This window comes from Peromyscus maniculatus, chromosome 15, assembly GCF_049852395.1.
Source record: "Peromyscus maniculatus bairdii isolate BWxNUB_F1_BW_parent chromosome 15, HU_Pman_BW_mat_3.1, whole genome shotgun sequence".
Lineage (NCBI taxonomy): Eukaryota > Metazoa > Chordata > Mammalia > Rodentia > Cricetidae > Peromyscus > Peromyscus maniculatus.
Window position 1 is genome coordinate 70,857,735 of NC_134866.1, and position 21,723 is coordinate 70,879,457.

Here is a 21,723-nt window from a genome sequence, read left to right on the forward strand (position 1 = left end):
GATATTTTCTGAGCCTGAGGCCCATGCCCATGATCTCAGACTTGTCGGAGGCAGGAAGACCAAGAGTTCAGGAACATTTCCTCTTTAAATAGTTTCCTAGAAACCAGCATTTTCCCACTGTGTGCAAGACTTATTTCTGCTATTTAACATATTCATAATTACCTCCATGAATGGTTCCTACAAGGGGGTATCCAAAGAAATGCCAGGATGTTTAAAGTAATTTAAAGTCATATTTTTTTAATTTAAATACAAATAATAAAACAAAAATTATAGGAAATCAATATACTCCTCTAGAAAGTAGTTGGTGAGCTTGCAGAGAATCAGAAACATAATTCTAGGCTTCTCTGACAGTATCCCTAGGTTTATAAGGCCCAAACCAGTTTCTAAAAAAATAAAAATAGATGACAATTATTTTGTTTATTTAAAAATGTAACTCATTTAACCATTCATAGTGTGTGTGTGTGTGTGTGTGTGTGTGTGTGTGTGTGTGTGTGTGTGTTACTTTGATAGAATTTGGGAACACCGATGATCATTTGTGGCTAAACATGGCCCGATGGTCTAGTACATACAAGGTCCTTCAGTTAAATCTCCAGTACCAAAAAAAGAAGAGAAAAACTGAAAAAGAAAGGTCATTATGAAAGTGCTCCTGTCCCCGGCCACCTCAAGTCTACTGTTTTCATGAAAAATCACTCTCACCCAGCCCTGCTGTGGTCCCCTTTCTCTCTATTCTTTTTCACTCTGCACACCTCTCCTCTCCAAACCACAGCTCTCTCCTGCCTCGGCCTCCCTTGCTCATTGAGAACGGACCACCAAACTAGTTTCACCCCAAAGAAAACCTCCATCTTCCCAGCTGCTGGACGCCCTTGCTACATCAGGTACTGACACTCCCCTGGGAAGCTGACCCCTTCATGTTTCCAAGCTAGGGGTCACTGTTCTTTTGGTGGTTATCTAATGTAGCCCAAGTTGGCCTCAAACTCCAGAACCTCCTGCCTCAGCCTCCCTCCCTCCCAAATGCTGGATTACAGCGTATGCCAGAACATCAGGCTAGGAGTAGGGTCTCTTTAAGACCCACCACAGGCATTTCCATCACGGTTTGGTCCCATGACCAACTCCTCTCTGGAAGCTGGAAGATAAAATTCTTCCTCCTTTTTTTACCTTTACCAACTAATACCAAACTGGGTACACAGCAGATACTCAGTGAATATTTTTAACAATGAACAAATGAATGAATATTTAATAATGTAGAGCTCAGAGGATGTATCAATAATTTGAGAATTACTGGAAACATATCAATATCAAGATTTTTCTTAGACATAAGAAAAGGATGTTTCATTAAGGTTTACTGCTAGAGACCTAAATTAATAAAGTTATCTAAATGGTGAAATAAAATATCCTAATAAGAAAGGCAAGCCAGTTAGGAAAAATGGAGACTGGCCCGCCTTTGAGAGCTTAAGTGCCTGGTCTGGGCCTCAGACTCATCATTTCTATTTCCCCTTAACTATACCTGGCTTTGTTTTAGCATTCAAATAATGATCCCGTTTACACCGGTTCGATTCAAGTTAGTGAATCTAAGGAGCAGCAGGCGAACGCGGCTCTGTCCCAAGTGCTCACACCTTCCTCCGGCATCACCTCCCCACCTCTGTCAGAGAGGTATGTCACTACAGCCTGATCATTCTTGCCAAATCAACTCAATACCAACTTAAGACACTTTCGACACCAGAAACATTTATGAAATTACAGGTTTGATTCACTAATTGGATGTTTTAAATATACATTTAGTAAATATTTAACTATGGAAGTAAAAAAAAAAAGTAAGTCACTTAAAATGCTCTCAGGTAAGTAAGCCAGGTGCAGTGTGGGAGCTCTCTGGGGTGGCCGGTTACTCAGCCAGCACCTTCCCTGTGCCGAGCCATTTCCTCCAGCCTCACGCTCTGTACACGACAACCCCCTTCCTGGGCTCCGGGGCCAGCTGCTACTGAGATTCCTTCCGATATGCTAACTGACACTCAGTTTTTGTGTGCAATAACAAGAAAGGATAAAGTGTTCAAGAAGGTGATGGGGCCTGGTCCCATATTGGTCACTAGAAGGAGGGCTGGCAAAAATCTTCCCAGTGCTTTCTGTAGACCCCTGCTGTGAACTCACAGAGGATAAGACTAGGATGGTTCCGATGATCGTGCTTTTAAAAGCATTTTACAACTTGAACTACAAGAAAATTTCAGAGGCTTTTAATCAGATCCACACATCTACAAAGCTCAACTCTACTGCAGTAAATATCTGCAATACAATCAACGCACTAATAATTCAATTATATTAATAACGCCAAGGAAATCAAGTGATACAGAGCAATCATGATCTTGGCCCGAGGACTTCTGCATGAGGAAGGGATGAGTGTACTTCCCTCTATTCCTCCTGAAAGTCCAACTCTCTGCACGTTACACCTAGGACAAAGGCAGGCAGAAAACAGGCCGCCTAGGACACTCAGGCTGAACAGAGACACAGCAGTGGTCAGCTCCCTCGTATTACTCTTCACAACATGCAACCAGAGCTGGAGAAGCCCACACTGCAGAAGGCCCAGCAAGCATAGACCAAACAAACAAGCAAAAGACGCTGACTCCTCTCCCTAGGGGAGGACCCAGCGGAAGACAGCTTGAGAAGACAGAACACTTCCAGACAGTGACTACTGCACTCTAGCCAAGGGCTACAGGAAAACCTATGTTCCAACCTCCACCCACCCCAGGGCGGACTTAAGAGGAGGCTGCAGTCTCACAGGCTTGGGTGGTCAGAAGAGGGTAAGACACCAAGACGTTCGTCCCTAGCAAGTCCTCAGTTCCCATGGTGCAACGGACAACACACTGGCAGCCTGTACATCCCTCTCACTGGTGACGAGGCCCCTCATCCTGTATGACACAGAGACCGCACGAGGAGCTGGAACTCATACCCACCCAGAGGCTTTGAGGGTACATTCGTGTGGCTGGCCACTGGCAGCACCTTGCTAAATCAGAAAGTTCCTAAGACAGATAGATAGTCCAAATAAGATCTGGATTCCCACATTACAATAAGGAAAAGCACAAGTTATCAAACTCACTCATCACACCAAGAACCAGGAAGATCGCAAACCAGAATTTAAAAACAAAAAAGAAAAACCCAACAGACACCAACAGCAGGCCAGCAGCAATGTCGGAATCACTGGTGGCTCTCAAGGCCGGATCATGAACTCACAGCAGAAGTGGCTACGGACACAGGACTTGCATACAATAAAGACATTTTGAAGTAGGGGAGGGCCTGGTTGGGAGGAAGGAAGGTCAGCAGGAGGCTGAAAGGGATGAGCAACAGTGATTAGAATGACTATGAAAACAATGCATTGTACATATGTCTGAAATGGACAAAAACAGAGAAATCTGGTTTTTTAAACAGCAAGACGGTTCAACAGGCAAAGGCATCTGCTGCCAAGCCTGACGGCCTGAGTTCGATCCCCAGAATGCACGTGGTAGTTACCTTCCAACCTCCACAGGTGCACTATGGCACATGTGTACCCACACACAGACACACTCACACACAACATCTCGGGGTCTTACCCTCCTCCCACCACCCCAGCAAGGGGTTTGGAGCTTCTCCAGCCTATGAGACTGCAGCCTCCTCTTAAGTCCGCCCTGGGGTGGGTGGAGGTTGGAACACAGGTTTTTCTGTAGCCCTTGGCTAGCGTGCAGTAGTTATTGTTATTAATTAATATTTTTACCAGTAATTATACACAGGCCTGAAACAAAGAAAAAGATAAAAGTCCAAAGTAAGAAAATTTCTGCACAGAAATTAAAGACATAACAGGAAACCAAACAAAAAATTCAGAAGTGAGGAATATAGTAATCAAACTAGAATGCTCAATGCTCAGCTGCCTGAAGAGGACAGGAAGCCATCAGTGAAGCGGGAACAACAGAGAGGAACCAATCTGAACGACACGGAATACAGACGGACAAAATTGTGAGCTGGACACTGCTGCTATCGGAGTCTGCAAGGAGAGAAGGAAGACCGCTGGGAAAGGCAATGAGTGAAGAGAGCACAAATCTGGAAGGAAAGAGGAGGTGGAGGGGGAAACGCAGCAGTGAAAATGACGTAATTACAGTACTCGTGTATGAATTCTCCAAAGATTCTATGAGGGGCTGGAGAGAGGGATGCTCAGGGGTTCAGAGCACTTGTCGCTCTTGAAGAGACATGGGCTCGGTTCCCAGCACTCACATGATGGTTCATGACCACACCTGGAAGACATTATTTTTATTGCTTTATTATTAGATAAAACTCGGGAGTCAGGTATTAGGGTTAGAAACCTGACAGATCCACAGAGCAGCAGAGGCACGATCAGCTGACCCTGCCTCTCTACGCTTCCCAGATGGAAAAGGCTCATGAATCTTTCTAAGCCCTCTCCATTCCCTCCTGTGTCTCTCTATCCTAATCTGGGTCAGCCCAAAACTCTATGGTTAATAGAGTTAACCACAGTGGCCAATTGGTAACTACATCCCCTGAGTCAAGGTCAACTTTATTGTCAGTGTCAGAGTGTGACCAAAATATCCCACAAAATACGTAACTCCAGTTCCAGAGGATCCTACACCCTCTTCTGAGCACCCTGGGCACCAGACATGCAAATGGTGGGCATACATACACACAGGCAAAACACTCATACTCACAAAATAAAATAAATATTTAAAAACAAAAAAGGTTGAAAAGAATTGAGTCTTGACACTAAAGTACACAATGCTGAACTGAAAAGAATGTAGTCTTGCTCTAGAGAATGTGGCTAATGAGGGAGAGGCTTATGGAAAATTACTCCCTCTTGCTGTGAATCTGAAACTGGTATTTACAGAAATGGGGGAGGTTTATTAAGGAAAAAGTAGTACCCAGACCTCCGCACTTGAATGGGAAAGTTCATCTTAAGCAGAGCATCTTCCTTCTGTTCACACGCCGTTAGTTTCATACATGTGCCTGTCTGTATTCTCAACTCTTGACTTTTGTTAGAAAAATGGCATAAAGTATTAGACTTTAGGTTTAGATATTTAAGCCATATATTATAATGGTAATATCTATCACATTGAGAAGGTAAACAAAATCATTTTCCTTTTTTTGGTTTTTGTTTTTTCAAGACAGGGTTTCTCTATGTAGCCATGGCTGTCCTGAAACTCTCTCTATAAACCAGGCTGGCGTTGAAGTCAGAGATCCACCTGCCTCTGACTCTACCTCCCAAGTGCTGCATTTTCCTTTTTTTCATTGTTTCTTTTCTTTCCAAGACAGGGTTTCTCTGTGTAGTTTTGCACCTTTCCTGGATCTCGCTCTATAGACCAGGCTGTCCTCGAACTCACAGAGATCCACCTGGCTCTGCCTCCCGAGTGCTGGGATTAAAGGCATGTGTCACCACCGCCCCGTCTCACACTTAAGTGTTTTGCTATTCATTCCCATAAGCCACTCAGTGCTTAATATGGCATCCCTCACTTGATATGGCATCCCTCACTTGATATGGTATCCCTCCTTTAACTGGCTCCTAAAACCTAAAAATTATGTTGAAATAGCATCATCTAAGTCCAAGGGACTGATTTATTAATCTTAGATAAAACAATGCTATGGTGGTATTTTATTTGTACTGAAATGTGATTTTAATTGTATCTTAATAAATAAGGTTGCCCGGGGGTCAGAGCTGTTAGAGCCATAGCAAGAGTGTGGCGGTGGTGGTGCACACCTTTAATCCCAGCACTTCATAGGCAGAGCTAGGTAGATCTCTGTGTGTTCAAGGATACAGCCAACAGACAGTGACGAGGCAGTCATGTGGTTGGTTTTACAACCAATGAGAAGGCAGAACAGAAAGTCTATATAAAGACAAACAGACAGGAAGTAGGTCTCTTTCGGAAAGGTCTCTTGGCTGAAGAGGCTAGCTGCAGCAGGCGGGTAAGGCTCTTAGCTCTGATCTCTTGGCTTTCTTCTCATTGGTTCTGTGTTTCTTATTTAATAAGACGGTTGGTTACATCTACACAATGCAATCACTAACCTGGAACCCTCAAATATGTAATAACTTCATATTATTAAACAGCTTAATGAGAAAAAAAATTCCCTTTTTCCATCTTATCCTTCAAAAAGCTCCTCCCCCCCACACACACACACACAGTTTTTCTGTATAGTCCTGGCTGTCCCAGAACTTGTTCTGTAGACAGGGATCCATCTTCCTCTGTCTCCCCTCCTGAGTACTAGAATTAATGGCATGCGCCACACATCCAGCTTGGCTTGGTGCTTTTTAACTAATGTCATACTGGAATAATGACATTAGGGAGAACATGGACTAACCATAATAGAAACCTACTTTATACAGACTCAAAACTAACTTCATTTTGACACTAACACTATTAAACATTTTCCATCACAATCTTGAAAATCAAAGTACAACAACTCAAAGTGTTGAACAGCCTCTAACACATAAATTAACAGAAGACTAAGTTGAAATGCTGTGATGGTTACTTCAAACATCTGTCACTGTAAATGGCATTTGAGGGATATGTCTTCAGGATACGATAATCACCTCCGAAAATAGTTTGTTTAAAGAACTACAGATGATGTTTGGTCTTCTGCCGTCAAAATAACAATAATAATATATTAATAAATCTAACATAACAGTAGACTTCAACATGCTCTTTAAATTTGCAGCATAAAAAATGTGAATGAAATATTCAAGCATTTATTTCAGTCAGACTGCTAAAGGCACTGGACACTGAAAGGCATTCTTCCACAGATCCTCAGTAAGTCATCTCAACTACTGAGGGCTACTTCTTAATCCAGGCATCTTCCCAAATGTCAGATAATCTCAGCCAACCCTGTAACAACCAAACCCATGCGATTCAGTGTGTCACATGCAGCAGACAGCCACAGCTCCACCACCCACTCGCCCCGGCTCTGGTGACAGTAACCCCCCCTCTTCTGCTTTTCTTCCTGATATTTTCAACTACTGACACCTCCAAACTCCTTCATCTTACTCTCTACTACCTGTTTTCCCACTTAAGGAATTATTCTTTTTCACTTAACTCAAGTGTCTCACCTGATAGTAAACTCATCTCTTCTTCTCTACAATTGCCAGAAACCTCACTGATTCTCACTAGGAATCTCTGCCTCTTCCCTGGATTTCTGGGTTAACACCCTGTAATTTTCCCTCACTCTCAGGATGAACGTTTCCCCTGGTCAGGAGCGTCTCTCCCTTGTTCTTAAATTTTTCTAATCTTTCCAGCTGTGAGCCTGAGTTTGAATCAATTCTTCTCACACACTGGGCACTTCCCTCTTCTCTTCCACCAAGTCAGTCTTCTGTCCTGCAAATGTCCCATGCATACCCGCCTCCTCCACAGAGCCTTCCTTGGCTGCAAATGTCCCATGCATGCTCACCTCCTTCACAAAGCCTTCCTTGACTGCAAATGTCTCATGCATGCTCACCTCTACAAAGCCTTCCCTGACTGCAAATGTCCCATGCATGCTCTCCTCCTCTACAAAGCCTTCCTTGGCTGCAAATGTCCCATGCATGCTCTCCTCCTCTACAAAGCCTTCCCTGGCTATGTGCACAGGATGTTCCTATATCCATGAACTCAGATGTGCGCACCACCTGCTATGGTCATCATGCTTGCCTCAAAACTCAATGTGAAAACTAGTAAATATTAGTAACAATTATTAATAACATAATGTAATGCTTTCCACAGCCTGCATTCCGACTATAAACTGTGTTCTATAAACATGAAAATCTCTAAATTAAAGCAATCTCAAAGCCACTGTTCTTGGTTCTCTCTATACAGTTTGACAACGAACAGATAACAGGATCCTAGGACTGAGCCCATCTGACAAACGCAGTCTATACAAAGAGGAACAAGTGGAGGAGAACTGTTGGTCACTACTGTCACTACTCAGGAGTGGCTGACTCAGCTGACTACCATCTTTGCCTAATACCTCTCCTGAATATAAACATGATACAAAATAAATACAACTAGCTGGAAAAATAAATGGGAAGGACTTCATAATCTTAAGAAAAAAAATCTTAACTCATAAAATATAAAATCCTTTGGAGACCTCTTGTGGTTAAAGTTAAGAACAAAAAGTTAAAATTTTTTAAAAATGTTTTGAAAACTGCTACATTAGAATCTTCTATAATTCTAAGCGGTTTTTGCATTTTCTCACACAGCATTAATAGAGACGGTCTTCAATGTTAATAAAATACCCCCTAGGGCTTTGACCTTCCGACTGTGCAGAGGAAGGTGGGGGTATAGAGAGACAGTCGGTCTGAGAGCTAAGAAATGCACATCAGCATTGGCAACAGACAACGCCAGACACAAACTTCGCACCTGAAAACTCGGTGCTCCGCTCTTGCCTGGGAGCCGCCCAGGACCAGAGGTCTGGCCAGCTGTTCTTCAAACCTAACCACGCTCCCTGCTACAGCGCTTTCTTGTGCATTTGTCTGCGGGGCTTGGATGGCTGAGTAGAACACAACGAGCCCACCCTAGGAGCTGCTGTCCCGTCAGTAAAGGCCCATGAGCTCTGGAGACATTAGAGTGAAGCCACTAGCTCTAATTTAAAAATGAAGGTAGGAACTCACCTCATGCAGTGAAGTAAAGACAAACGCAAATTTAAAATTGAACACTGCAGATAAAATTAAGAAAGAAAAAATAATTTGGTGGAAATAAAATATGGATGAAAATAAAGGCAAAGTGCTTTCAAAATGGAAAAAGATGTTTTGAAGATAAAAGTAATAGAATGTTACCAGAAGCAAGGAGACTTAATTGGTCCAAATAGACTATTAAAAACAAGTAGAAATAGGAAATTAAAATGTTTTTTAAAATGAGTTTACTTTCCTGCAAGGTGCGTGGCAAGTCCCACCCACTCCACCTCCGTCTCTCCCATGTGCACACACACAAGCCAGGGGTCAACAGCAACAAGAAGGGGCCTCTATCAGGAGCCATGGATCATCCCAACTCCTGTCCTAGCACAAGGATTACAGAACCCATCACCACACACAGCTTCCCACATGGGTGCTGAAGAACTGAACTAAGATCCTCACGCACAAGCATGTGCAAACAGCAATCATTTTATCCACGGCACCTTCTCCTCAGCCCTGAATTAAAATAGAAGTTCTGAATGTTTTTAAAGACTCATAAGATTGTTTTTATTTTGAAAAAACCAAGGGTCAAAACCAACAAAAGCGCCTTTAATCCCAGCACTCGGGAGGCAGAGCCAGGCGGATCTCTGTGAGTTCGAGGCCAGCCTGGGCTACCAAGTGAGCTCCAGGAAAGGCGCAAAGCTACACAGAGAAACCCTGTCTCGAAAAAACCAAAAAAAAAAAAAAAAAAAAACCAACAAAAGCAACATTACAGTAGCCGGGAAATTATATCCTAAGGACATGCACAAAGAAAAGGCTAAGAAGGCACAATGAACTCTAATAGACTTTTCAGAAGACTGCAGGAGTGAGGTGTGTGCAGCTGTAACCCCAGCATCCAGTAGAGGAAGCAGGAGGGTCAGGAGTCCAAGAAAATCCTCAGATACACAGGGAGGGGATCCAGCCTGGCCACATGAGGACCTGACTGAAAAAAGAAAATAGTATGGACATGTATCCTACATCACCTCTGCCCCCGCCCCAAAAAAAACAAACCAAAAATGAGTAGGGAGAGGCAATATTAGAAGAGAAAAAGGTCCCCAGCATCTGAATCCTGGGTCCCCAGTCAGTGGTGCTGTTTGGGGGCTCTGGAGGTGGGGTCTTCTGGAGGTGGGGTCACTGGGTCACGCACGGATGGTTAAAGGCTTTGGTTCTAGCTCACTCTGTTTTGCACTTTGTGGTCCAAGTTGTGAGCCCTCAGCTCACATTCAAATAAACCCTTCTTTGTATAAAGTACCTAGCACATGGTGTTTTATCATAGCAACAGAAAAGTAACTAAGACAGTTATGTTCCACTACAAAGAGTTTTCTTAGCCAGGCCCTTTACCCATATTATCTTCACAACTGACCTCTGCAGCAAGCGTCTTATAACCCCTATCTTATAGTCTAGAACAGAGTTAGACGAGACACTTGAGTGATCTACTCAAAGTTACTAAAGCGAAGAGACAGATTTCTATTTCAACCTGCTATTTGACTCTGACATCTGAAAATCTACCAGCTCCTTCTCTATAGACATATAAATTAGCTACAGATACTCATCGAAATGGATGCTTAATTCTCGACTCTTCATGAACAAAAGGTACAAAAAAAATACCCCAAGAGTGGGGACTTATGTGGTCAGTAAATGTAGGCAGGATTACAATCCTAGAATGCTAGCTAGAGAAATACAGTAAAATGGCCGCAAGTCGTTAGACTCCCAAGACCCCATCAGCCACCCAGGATGTCTCCGGCATGCCAAATTCAGGCTCCAGAACCTCATCGGACAAGGAACACTGAGGAACGCCATCAGGTAAAGCTCCTTGCCAAATAAACTCCATCTTGGCACTGTCTGCTACTACACAGGTTTTGGCATTTTAATGACTTTTGCCTTTATTTTTATAAAAATAAATGGAAAATAGAAAACATGATGACTAAATGACCAAGTTCCAGGTTAATCTAAATTAATCAAATATACACTTATTTATAAAGAAAATGAGCAAAACCAAACACAGAACACTGTACATGTGCTTCCGTCTAGAAGCATCTCTTCAAAGGGATTGAGAAGGTATTCATGTTTTACCTCTCCAGGGTCAGCACCCCTCATAAACAGACTGTGTGGCTTTCCACTGGCCAAGTTTAAACACAGAGGAAAACTAAGAGCCAAATAAAGGGATTTGATCCAGAAGTCTCTACCCATAATGTAATAAAGATTATTTAAACGATGACTGTAAATGTTTGACAGAGTTCCCCGAGTGCTTGGGCCAGCATCCAAAATCTTTAGAAGTGTTTGTAATTCTGACGTAGAAATTCCACCTTCAGGAAAGAACTGAAAATGCATACCCAAGTTTCCACAGATGCTAGCCAGAGCAACATCTGCCGAGCTGAAACAGGAAACACAACAAAAAGCAACGGACAAATCTCACCGACTTGTACAACGGATGTCATACGGCATCTTGTCGTGAGGGGCTTACAGAAATATTAGCAGACAAATGACGTTCACTGAGCTCTGCCTGAGAAGGGTGAGGATGCATGAGATGCTCTGAGCCAGGGCACGCTGGCACTGGCTGATGGACGCCCGGCAGGCACCTCAGTGCACTGTTCTGAGTAAGTTCTTGTGTATGCAATTTCCCATAAGAAAACGGATAGGAAATGTTTAAGTTAAAAAACTGGCACAAAACTTTATCTGCTACATGAACACACGTTTATAAATAAAAAAATTAATACATATAAAGGAATAAAGCACCAAAGGGCAGTTATTTCTGGATTTACAGAACTGGGTTTACTTTATCTTTCTTTTGTAACTCTTAATTTTTCTCAATGAATGTATATTAGCGATTTCACCAGAAAGACAAACTGTGAAAGCTACTTCGACAAAAAGAGAAAAACGTAAATGGAAATGAACTCTGAACTCCAAAGGCAAACATGTGCTCCCTGTAACTCAGTTAGACTTGCCCAGTGACTTGTCGGCCTGCTGGCTGGACACCCGACAGCCATCCCTTCCCGTAGACAGCCCTCTTCACTCCTGAGCAGCCCACGCCTCGCTGCCCTTTCCAGCCACGCTCTTCCACCGAGACTCCTTCCTGGGGAATAGAATCCAGTGAGGCAGCTACAGCCTCACACATGTGTGTTCCCCTCTACCTGCTGTGGTGCCCGTACCCTGCTTCATAACGAGTGCTGTGCTGTGAGTCCTAGTAAATAAAACTCCCGGGTACCACCCTGAAGAGAAACATGCAGCAGAGAAATTATATAGACATTTGAAGAACTAAGTTCTAAACTACCTCTAGACTGTCTACATAAATCATCAAATAATATAATTGAATCCTTTTAAAATGACTGTCACCTATAGTCCTACACAATTTTTTTTTTCTTTTAGAAACTCTATAACTGGGCTATAATTACGATATGTAATTTCCATAAGAACTGTATTGGCTTGGGAACCACTCCAGTTTGGGAGCGGCCAGGACTCACCTGACAGCAGTGGCCCTGTGGATGAGCATCTCCGTCTGCTCCGACAGCTGGGTGGGGAGCAGCAGCTCCACGGGCTGCAGGCTTGACAAGCGAGTCTCCAGCTCCAGCCTGGAGGCTGAGTCCTGGAAGCAGTCGAACAGGACCTCGCCCGTGGCCGGCTGCACTCCCTGGAAGCGAAGGCACACATGATAGATAGCACCGAGCACAGACACTCTCCCAGCCGCACGGGCACACCACGGCATGGGTCTAGTAATGACAGTCTTGTCAACCTGTGCTCCGTTTCTAAAGTGAAAATCTGTCTGCCTTTTAAGACTCTTACCTAAGTTAGCTTCGCAGGCGTCTAAAACAGGCTGAGGAGAGGGCTCAAACAGATAATGGGTTCCGCCACCGAGCCTGAGGACTGAGTTTGATCTCTACAGGGTTCACATGGTGGAAGGAGAGAACATGCTCCCAAAGTTGTCCCCTCACCTCCACATATTTGCCATGTGCACATACGCACATGCGCACGCTCAAGATAAATAAATAAGTGAATAAATAATACAAGAGGCTTCAGCGGGAGTTTCAGGAGGCACTCAGAACAGGTTGGGACCTGATGTACCTGACAGAGTACTATGACAAGTCACCAAGCCCTGCTGGGCATCAGCTTCCTCTTCTACACGTGGAAATGCATTATCAACTTCCCTCAGCGGGTTGTTACAAGGATCAAACCAGACAATCAGTGTGTGAAAGCTCTCACAGCTTCGGCCAGTACAGAGAGCAAGGTTCCACAACAGAGTGCCAGTGAAGACACCTGATGGCAGAGAAGTTAACATTCTTGCACAACAAAAACCAGACGTAACAAAAGAAGAGTGAAACTCACCTACTATTCAGTTAAAAAAAAAAAAAAAAAAAAAAAAGCCAAGACAAAACCATCACCTGACAGTTACCCAGTGTAATAACAGGAAGAAAATCTGAAAGAGCCGAGGTTTGGAAGAGGTGCGGAGGTAGTGAAGCCATTTAACCAAGGTCTCAGAGCAACAAAACGATGGAGGCGGATTCAAACCGAGCAATCCGACTCCCCAGCCTGCACTCTCTCTACTGCTGGTGCTTAGAGACGAACAGGCAGGGACAGCCTGCACTAATGAAGAGTCACATGTGACCAATCCTTATACTGTGGATGCAGTCAGCTAAGTGACAGTCACTTGCAACAAGATCCAGGCCCTATCTAGGAAAGGAGAAATGCCTGCATGTAAATAACTGTCACACTCAGGCCAGCAAGCTGGCCCAGGCCCAGCAGACAGAAGTGCTTGCTCCCAAGTCTGGTGACCTCCGTTTGATCCTCCCGTGGTAGCAAGAACTGACTCTCATGAAGTACCCTCTCGTGTCTGCAAGCATGGTACATGTGTGAGCCCCACAGCAAATACATAAGCAGAAAAACAATGTTTTATTTTGCACACAAAATGGGAAACAAAATATTCAAAGCAGTATTATAGAAGGCTTAGTCTGCATATAAAGGTGAAGGTGGTATATGGTGGTATTGTGTTCCCCAAAATATTGTGCACCCTAATAAACTTATCTGGGGTCAGAGAACAGAAAAGCCACAATATTAAACATAGAGGATAGGCAGTGGTAGCACATGCCTTTAATCCTAGCATTCCAGAGGCAGAGATCTACCTGGATCACTGTGTTCAAGGATACAGCCAAGCATGGTGACTCACACCTTTAATCCCAGGGAGTGATAGCAGAAAAGTATATAAGGCGTGAAGACCAGAAACTAGAAGCTTTTGGCTGGTTAAGCTTTTAGGCTTCGAGCAACAGTTCAGCTGAGAGCCATTTGGATAAGGACTCAGAGGCTTCCAGTCTGAGGAAACAGGATCAGCTGAGGAATTGGCAAGGTGAGGTAGCTGTGGCTTGTTCTGCTTCTCTGATCTTCCAGCCCTCACCACAATAACTGGCCTCAGGTTTGATTTCATTAATAAGATCCTTTAAGATTCATGCTACAGTGGTAAAACCAGAACTAAAAGAAAATAATATTATTGCCCCAAAATTTTTACATCATTTCAATCATTTACTTTAAATCACTACAGTTACTGTAGAAGGAAAGGCACCTGGGGAACTTGAGGATTCTGAGTAGTGTTACAGTTCCTGACCTGGGCGATTGTCTCATACTAGCCTGTTAAATTTCTATTCATCTTTTCCTTTTGAATATTTCATAATTTCCTTAAATCCTTCATCTGTAGCCAGGGAATGCCCTCAAGTCCAGGCCAGAGGTATCCTCTAGTGCCCACAGCTGGGGCACCATTGCACTAGGTTTACCTACCTAGGTTCAATCCCAATCTACAAACCAAGCATTGACATAAACAGATGACAGAGTTATCAGCCAGTCAAATTCTCTGTTGCTTTAATCAAAGGACTCATCTAATGGCAATACCTGCACCGTGTATTACTCTAAGAGACGTGTGGCATTAAGAAACCCACAATCCAAAGAAAACTGTTCTCAACAGCGAGGCTTTCAATTTCAGACCAACTACCAGCACCCAAAGGAGACTCTCATATGCTGACTGGAAAGTGTAAGATGCTCAGCACAGTGGGAGAAATACCCAGGAGAACAGTGCTGAGGGAAATGAACTCCATTCGGCCACACTGAATCTGAGGAACTGGAGCACATTCCAAGTGGCCTTGTGCAAATTGGAGGCTTCCAGAGCCCAAGTGAAAAGTGCAGCCTCAGCTAGAGCTCAGGATGCCATCAGCCAGAAAAGTGACCACTGAGGTCAAGGACAGGAACCGAAAACCACTTAGGGTCAAGGACCACTGTTCATCTTTTCCCGTCCCTGCTCACCTGCTACAGTCGACCTGGCAGTGGCAGGATGCTACTCTGAATGCCCCAAGTAGGACCTGGGTGCTCTGTACTTCAACTCTGTTCTTTAGTCTGAGCTCCAGGTAAATATACAACAGCACACTACATATGCTAAAGCTGAAAAGCAAACAGCCTTACTATTTGTAGATGGAACCAACTGTCTATGACGAGATAAAAAGTGCTTCTCAGGGGAAAAAAAAAAACCCATTTGAGCCTCCCCAACACCCACAGTATTGCTAACTCCCTGAGAGAGGGGCTTATTGGCTAAGCAAATGTCAAGTTAGCAAAATTATGCGGTATGAATAATGCATTAAAAGGCACATTGAAGACATTCAAGCTTTAGGAATTTCTGCTAATGCTGGTCATGTTAGACTGTAGACATTAGAAAAAGCAGAAAGAGTGGTTATAAGGGAGTCTAACAGTCAAGAGATCTGTAAGTGAGTAAATTTGCCCATAAGTTGACAAAAGGCAAAATCAGTGAAACTATAACTCCTGAATCACATTTACCTGGAAGACAGAGTGAAGCTATTTCTGGTATTCATTTATCCTACACTATATATAGACTATCTTGCATTGGCCACTTACCATTTCCCTTTAATCCTTCCTTCCTCCAAATCTAATTAGGGGAGTTCCATAATCACTCCTGTCAGATTACACACCAAAGAGGAAACTCTGCTTGGCGTAGTATTTCATTGTGCTATCAGCTCCCTGTCCACACTTGTGCCTATCACTGCCACCATTGTCAACTCTTGACAACAACATACAGTCTGAAACTTTCTGGATCTTTTCAGCAGAGTGCCAAGTAACCAGAAAAGAAACTCGTAACTAGTTACTAGATAGGTAATAAATATTGTGAGGAAAGCACACTTCATCAGAATCCTCACCATGCACCACTCACGACTACTCACATGAGGTACCACCAACACCCATCCTTCCTCACCTCCAAAGGACTTACCACGAGACCAATGGAAACATTCCCCTTCTTTTTGTCCTTAGTATTTTCCTTCTCTTCGTAGATACATAGAAGATAGTTGGTAGAAGTATCTGTCATTACCTCATCGATATTTATAGAATCATCCAGTCTGATTAGAGGATTTACATGTAATAATGGTTAAAGAAAAATCACATGCCTAATTCCTATTAACTGATAAAGGTTTATTTTTCTCATGCAGCGTTCTTCCAATTATGATCACAGTTGAATGACGTCTCTTCCCTAAACTACAAGAGGCACAAAGACAGACAACTATTTTCTCCTCACTTCCAAAGGGCCACAGTGCAGGTCCAACCCTGTGGAAGTCCAAACAGCAACCCACTTTGCTGAACGATTGCTGAGACTTGACTCCTCAGCAACCATATCATGAATTCCACAAAGCAGAGCAAACACACTAAACTATCATAAATGAATTCCCATCTCTAAAGTGCCCAAAACTCTAGAAGTATTTTACTTCTAAAGACCTTTAAGACATTTTAATTAAACAAAACATATCTTTATATATAGGACTATATATGCACACACATGTATAAAATGAGTCCCATTAATCAAAATTCTCAAGGATAAAAGCTGATTCTGGACAAAGTCATCCTGGCAACATCCGACTTGGTTATCAGGAGATAAGAGCCTTACTGGCAACTGAGGCAAAGCAGGTAAGGGGACTGATTGGGGGAAAGGCTTCAAATAAGAGACTCAGGAAAAAATCAAAATACCAGGTTCTTCCAGCTTGATCAGCTTAGAACAACAAGGCTCCTGATGGCCTGCAGTCCATGCCAATGGTGACCATTCACTACTGATGGTCTGCAGTCCATCCCAATGGTGATCATTCACTACTGATGGTCTGCAGTCCAATCTCAATGGTGATCATTCACTATTGATGGTCTGCAGTCCAATCTCAATGGTAATCATTCACTATTGATGGTCTGCAGTCTATCCCAATGGTGACTATTCACTATTGATGGTCTGCAGTCCAATCTCAATGGTGATCATTCACTATTGATGGTCTGCAGTCCAATCTCAATGGTGACCATTCACTACTGATGGTCTGCAGTCCATCCCAATGGTGACCATTCACTACTGATGGTCTGCAGTCCATCCCAATGGTGACCATTCACTATTGATCGTCTGCAGTCCATCCCAATGGTGACCATTCACTACCATTCACTACTGATGGTCTGCAGTCCATCCCAATGGTGACCATTCACTACTGATGGTCTGCAGTCCATCCCAATGGTGACCATTCACTATTGATCGTCTGCAGTCCATCCCAATGGTGACCATTCACTACCATTCACTATTGATGGTCTGCAGTCCATCCCAATGGTGACTATTCACTACTGATGGTCTTCAGTCCAATCTCAATGGTGATCATTCACTACTGATGGTCTGCAGTCCATCTCAATGGTGACTATTCACTACTGATGGTCTGCAGTCCAATCTCAGTGGTGATCATTCACTACTGATGGCCTGCAGTCCAATCTCAATGGTGATCATTCACTACTTTCACTACTAATGGTCTGCAGTCCATCCCAATGGTGACCATTCACTACTGATGGCCTGCAGTCCATCCCAATGGTGACCATTCACTACTGATGGTCTGCAGTCTATCTCAATGGTGACCATTCACTACCATTCACTACTGATGGTCTGCAGTCCATCCCAATGGTGACCATTCACTACCATTCACTACTGATGGTCTGCAGTCTATCTCAATGGTGACCATTCACTACTGATGGTCTGCAGTCCAATCCAATGGTGATCACTCACTACTGATAGTATATAGTCCAATCTCAATGGTGATCACTCACTATTGATGGTCTGCAGTCCAATGTCAATGGTGATCATTCACTATTGATGGTCTACAATCCATCTCAATGATGACCACTCACTATTGATGGTCTGCAGTCCATCTCAATGGTGACCACTCACTACTGATGGTCTTACTTGAACAAAAGCATATCAGCGTTTGCATAGAAGCTAAGCAGATTGAATAACTTCTAAGAAACTATAGTAGAGGTGCTGGAAAGATGACCCAGTGGTTAAGAACTTCCAGAGGATCCAGGATCAATTCCAAACACCTACAAGGTGGCTCACAACCATCTATAACTCCAGTTCTGCCCTCTTCTGGCTTACGCTGGCACTCCGCACACAGGAATTAAACAGACATAGATGCAGGCAAAACACCCATACATATAAAAATAAATAAATCTTTAAACAAAAAAACTACAACTGAGCCGGGCGGTGGTGGCACACGCCTTTAATCCCAGTGCGTGGGAGGCAGAGGCAGACAGATCTCTGTAAATTCAAGGCCAGCTACTGGTCTACAAAGTGAGTTCTAGGAAAGGTGCAAAGCTACACAGAGAAACCCTGTCTCAAAAAACCAAAAAAAAAAAAAAAAAAATCTACAACTGAAATAGTACTTTCACATGGTATCATTCAAACTTTTTTTTTTTTTTCCAGTTTTTCGAGACAGGGTTTCTCTGTGTAGCTTTGCGCCTTTCCTGGAACTCACTTGGTAGCCCAGGCTGGCCTCGAACTCACAGAGATCTGCCTGGCTCTGCCTCCCAAGTGCTGGGATTAAGGGCGTGTGCCACCACCACCCGGCTTCATTCAAACTTTCTTACACTATTAAGAGACCTAACCTAGGCCTGGAGAAATGGCTCGGTAGAAAAAGCACTGTGGATGTTCTTCTAGAGGACCCATGTTCAGTTCCACCACCCACATGTGGCTCACAGCCCCAGTCACTTCAGTCCCAGGGGATCTAATGGCTTCCTTGGGCACCAGGCCCGAATATGGTGCACAGATCTACATGCAGACCAAGCACCCGTACACGTGAGATAAAATAATTTCCTAGAGCTGAAAGGGGCCATGCAGGTACTTCTCCACCCTAACCTGGACGCTGTCTCCAAATGACAGAATGAAAATGAAAACCTTTCTCCAAGGCAGTCCCTGGGGAAACAGCCACTCCTAAGGGCAGGCTGCACACCCAGCTGTCCATGGCCAACACAAAGTGAACTCAACCGCATCTTTGCGAGTTTTTTGTCTCACAATGTCAAGTCAGAGCTTTTTTTTAAATCTTACTGATACTTTGAGTACATATTACAGCTTCTGGTTTGGGGTTTTTACGGGATTCCTGTGTGTGCAAATGGTGTGTATCTCTGTATCTATATGCGTTTCTTGTACTTTTTCTTTGGCTGTTTTTCTTGTTTGGTCTTTGTCCTATTCCAATTTTTTTTTGTCATTTGTATTTTATTTTATTTTATTATTATTCCTTAGATGCCTAATTTCTAACAGAGACAGAAAGGTGTGGATTCCAGTGGGAGGGGGAGAAGGGAGGAACTGAGAGGAGTGGGAGAGGGGAAACTGTAATCAGAACATATTGTAGGAAAAAAATCTATTTTCAATAAAAAAAAAATTGAAGAGAAGAGAAACTTGACCCACTACCTAAATATTCTCATTTGCACCTGCTCCTATCTTATGAACAACTATTTCATTTTTTAAAATGACATGTCAGGTACAGTGGCCAGGTCAGAACAATCCCAGGTATCAGAAAGGCTGAAGAAGAAATTCAAGGCCAGCCTGTGCCACAGTGAGACTCCATCTCAAAACAAAAACACTAGGAATTTGATTACTATGTTTTTGAAACTATTTTGCTTCAAGTAACAAAGAATTTGAGTGATGATAAACCTTGGGATGATCATTGTACACACTGAAACCTACAAGAGAAAATTTTAACCAACTACCCATTTTCAATAATTTTTTATAAGATTAACAATTAATGATGATTGCCTCACATTTAACTGTGTATTAATTTTGTCTTTGAAGTTCTTCCCAGGTGAAGTTAGGAAGTTATTTTCAGGTCTCACTTTGGCAAGACTCAGGAGCTGGCAAGGCTCAGATAACTAACACTGTCCCAGAAATGATCTGAGGAGAAAATCTCTTTTCAAAGAGCTGTTAACCTGGCATGTTTTATTAGGCTCGTTTTATTCTTGCTATTAAAGTACGATGAATTCTGCTCTCACTCTGACAATGGACACATACTGTATCCAGCCACTACCCACCCCACCCCGTCTGGGACACACCCATCATGGCTGAAGTGTCAGGATGGATAGTGGCTGGACACCTCATCAAACACATTCTCACTCAGGAAAAAAAATATTTAGTTCAATTTGTCATTTTGAAACAAAGCCCCTACGACAAGAGGAAACTTCCTGTCCTCAAAGGATATCTTCTCCGATGAGTGTGGACTTTGTATAAAGAGCAGTCAACTTCCGGGAGAAGACGGAACTCTTATTGTCTCCGATGGCCTTTAACGCGGCCGTTTCTGTTTGTTTCACAACTCCAACCTTCAACAAAAAAGGACACGCTTACTGTCAAATCCAGGGAATCACTGTTTAAAAAACTAATAATAATGATTTCAAAATGTCAAAAAGTCAATTCAGAAGCGCTGGAAAAAAGCAGCTCAACACTTGATGTGCAGACACAGAGCAGAGAGAACCCCAAGCAACTGCAAAGTGGATACAGGGCAAAGAAACGCTCCGCCGTGCAGCAGAGGGCACTCCAGGGCTCGCATGGCAGTGCATTCCTTGCAAGCCCAGCACTGAGGCTGAGGCTGGAGGACTGTGAGTTTATGTGAAGTCCGTCCTAGGCTTTACAGCTCAGACCCTGGCTCAGGAAACCAACACAGAATGAAAAGATACAATGCTAATAAATATAACGCACTTTACTTCCTCAGAGCCCCCAATTCTAAAGCCAGTGGGAGCCTTTCTACCACCTAGAGACAATGCTTTTGCTCTCCAGACAAGAGTCGCAATTCCTTTTCCACAAATCAAAGCTAAAGCTGACCTTGTATCCTTTGGCCACGAGTCGACGGACATGCACGAACAGTCTGTGAGTGGGTATGCTTGCCGTCATGAAGTTGTGGTCCAAGTGGCAATAAATATTGAGTTCCCGGGCAGCAATCTAAAAGGTATAGACAGAGAAAATGTTAATGAAAGTCTATTCAAGACTCCCTGTCTAAGGTTTGTTCATTTTGTTAAAAGTTCATCAAGCTGCATACGTGTACTTAGGATCTGATATTCCTCTAAATACATACATCATCAATAAAATGTTTAAATGATGTTCTCTGTACAAAAAATAACTTATGGTTTCATCTACTTTGGACACCTCCAATAGGATCAGTTCAGAGCCAACATCTGTACTCAAAATCACAAAAACACAACAGCTCTTCATCAATGTTCTTAGAAATACACAAATGTTACCAAAACTTAAAAATGTCAGTCTTCCCTACCTTAAGAGCCGAGAGTGTAATGGAAGAAGATATGGTTATGCCAACGGGACACATGAATGACTGGCAGGTAGGGAACACTATATTTACAGAGGAAATAAGCCTTCCTGTTAGCTAAGAGTATGTGACTGAAAGAAATGTGGAAGGAGGAAGCAATAGCTAATTCATCGCTTTCTTCCAGAAACTCCCATAGCGGAACAGTGTCCACCAGAGGCACACAACCTCATTCCAGCATTCTCACTACCCAATCTCACCATCTCGGAACTGCGTGGTTCCATCATTATGTGAAGATGTCAAGGGAAGAGCAGTCTTTACTAGGGTCAGATCTGAATTTACCCTTGAACTTAGGCAGCCTGTTTCTCCTTCTCCTTTGGATGCAACTCTTTACCTGTTGCTGCTCTCAGAAAACATGCTAGTTTTGTTATGTCAGAGTAGTTTCATAACACAAAATACAGTATAATGTTACTGTGAGAAAATCACTTTCCTGCAAAAAACAGGTTTTTGAAACTGAAA

The 21,723-nt window shown here is 43.2% G+C and overlaps 1 protein-coding gene across 4 annotated transcripts in view; it reads right to left on the minus strand.

The window, feature by feature from the left end:
- The window catches only part of Msh3 (mutS homolog 3), a 171,909-nt gene that overhangs the window by 134,781 nt on the left and 15,405 nt on the right, over window positions 1–21,723 (minus strand). For 2 of the 4 annotated variants that reach the window (XM_076552056.1, XM_076552055.1), the window contains exons 5-8: window positions 20,769–20,885; window positions 20,150–20,269; window positions 15,888–16,031; window positions 12,097–12,263 (exon numbers count right to left, since the gene is read on the minus strand). In XM_076552056.1, the coding sequence (XP_076408171.1) occupies window positions 12,097–12,263; window positions 15,888–16,031; window positions 20,150–20,269; window positions 20,769–20,885 (548 nt within the window). Of the gene's footprint in view, window positions 1–12,096; window positions 12,264–15,887; window positions 16,034–20,149; window positions 20,270–20,768; window positions 20,886–21,723 lie in introns of all 4 variants that reach the window. The other 2 variants (XM_006980483.4, XM_006980482.4) reach the window with 1 other exon arrangement.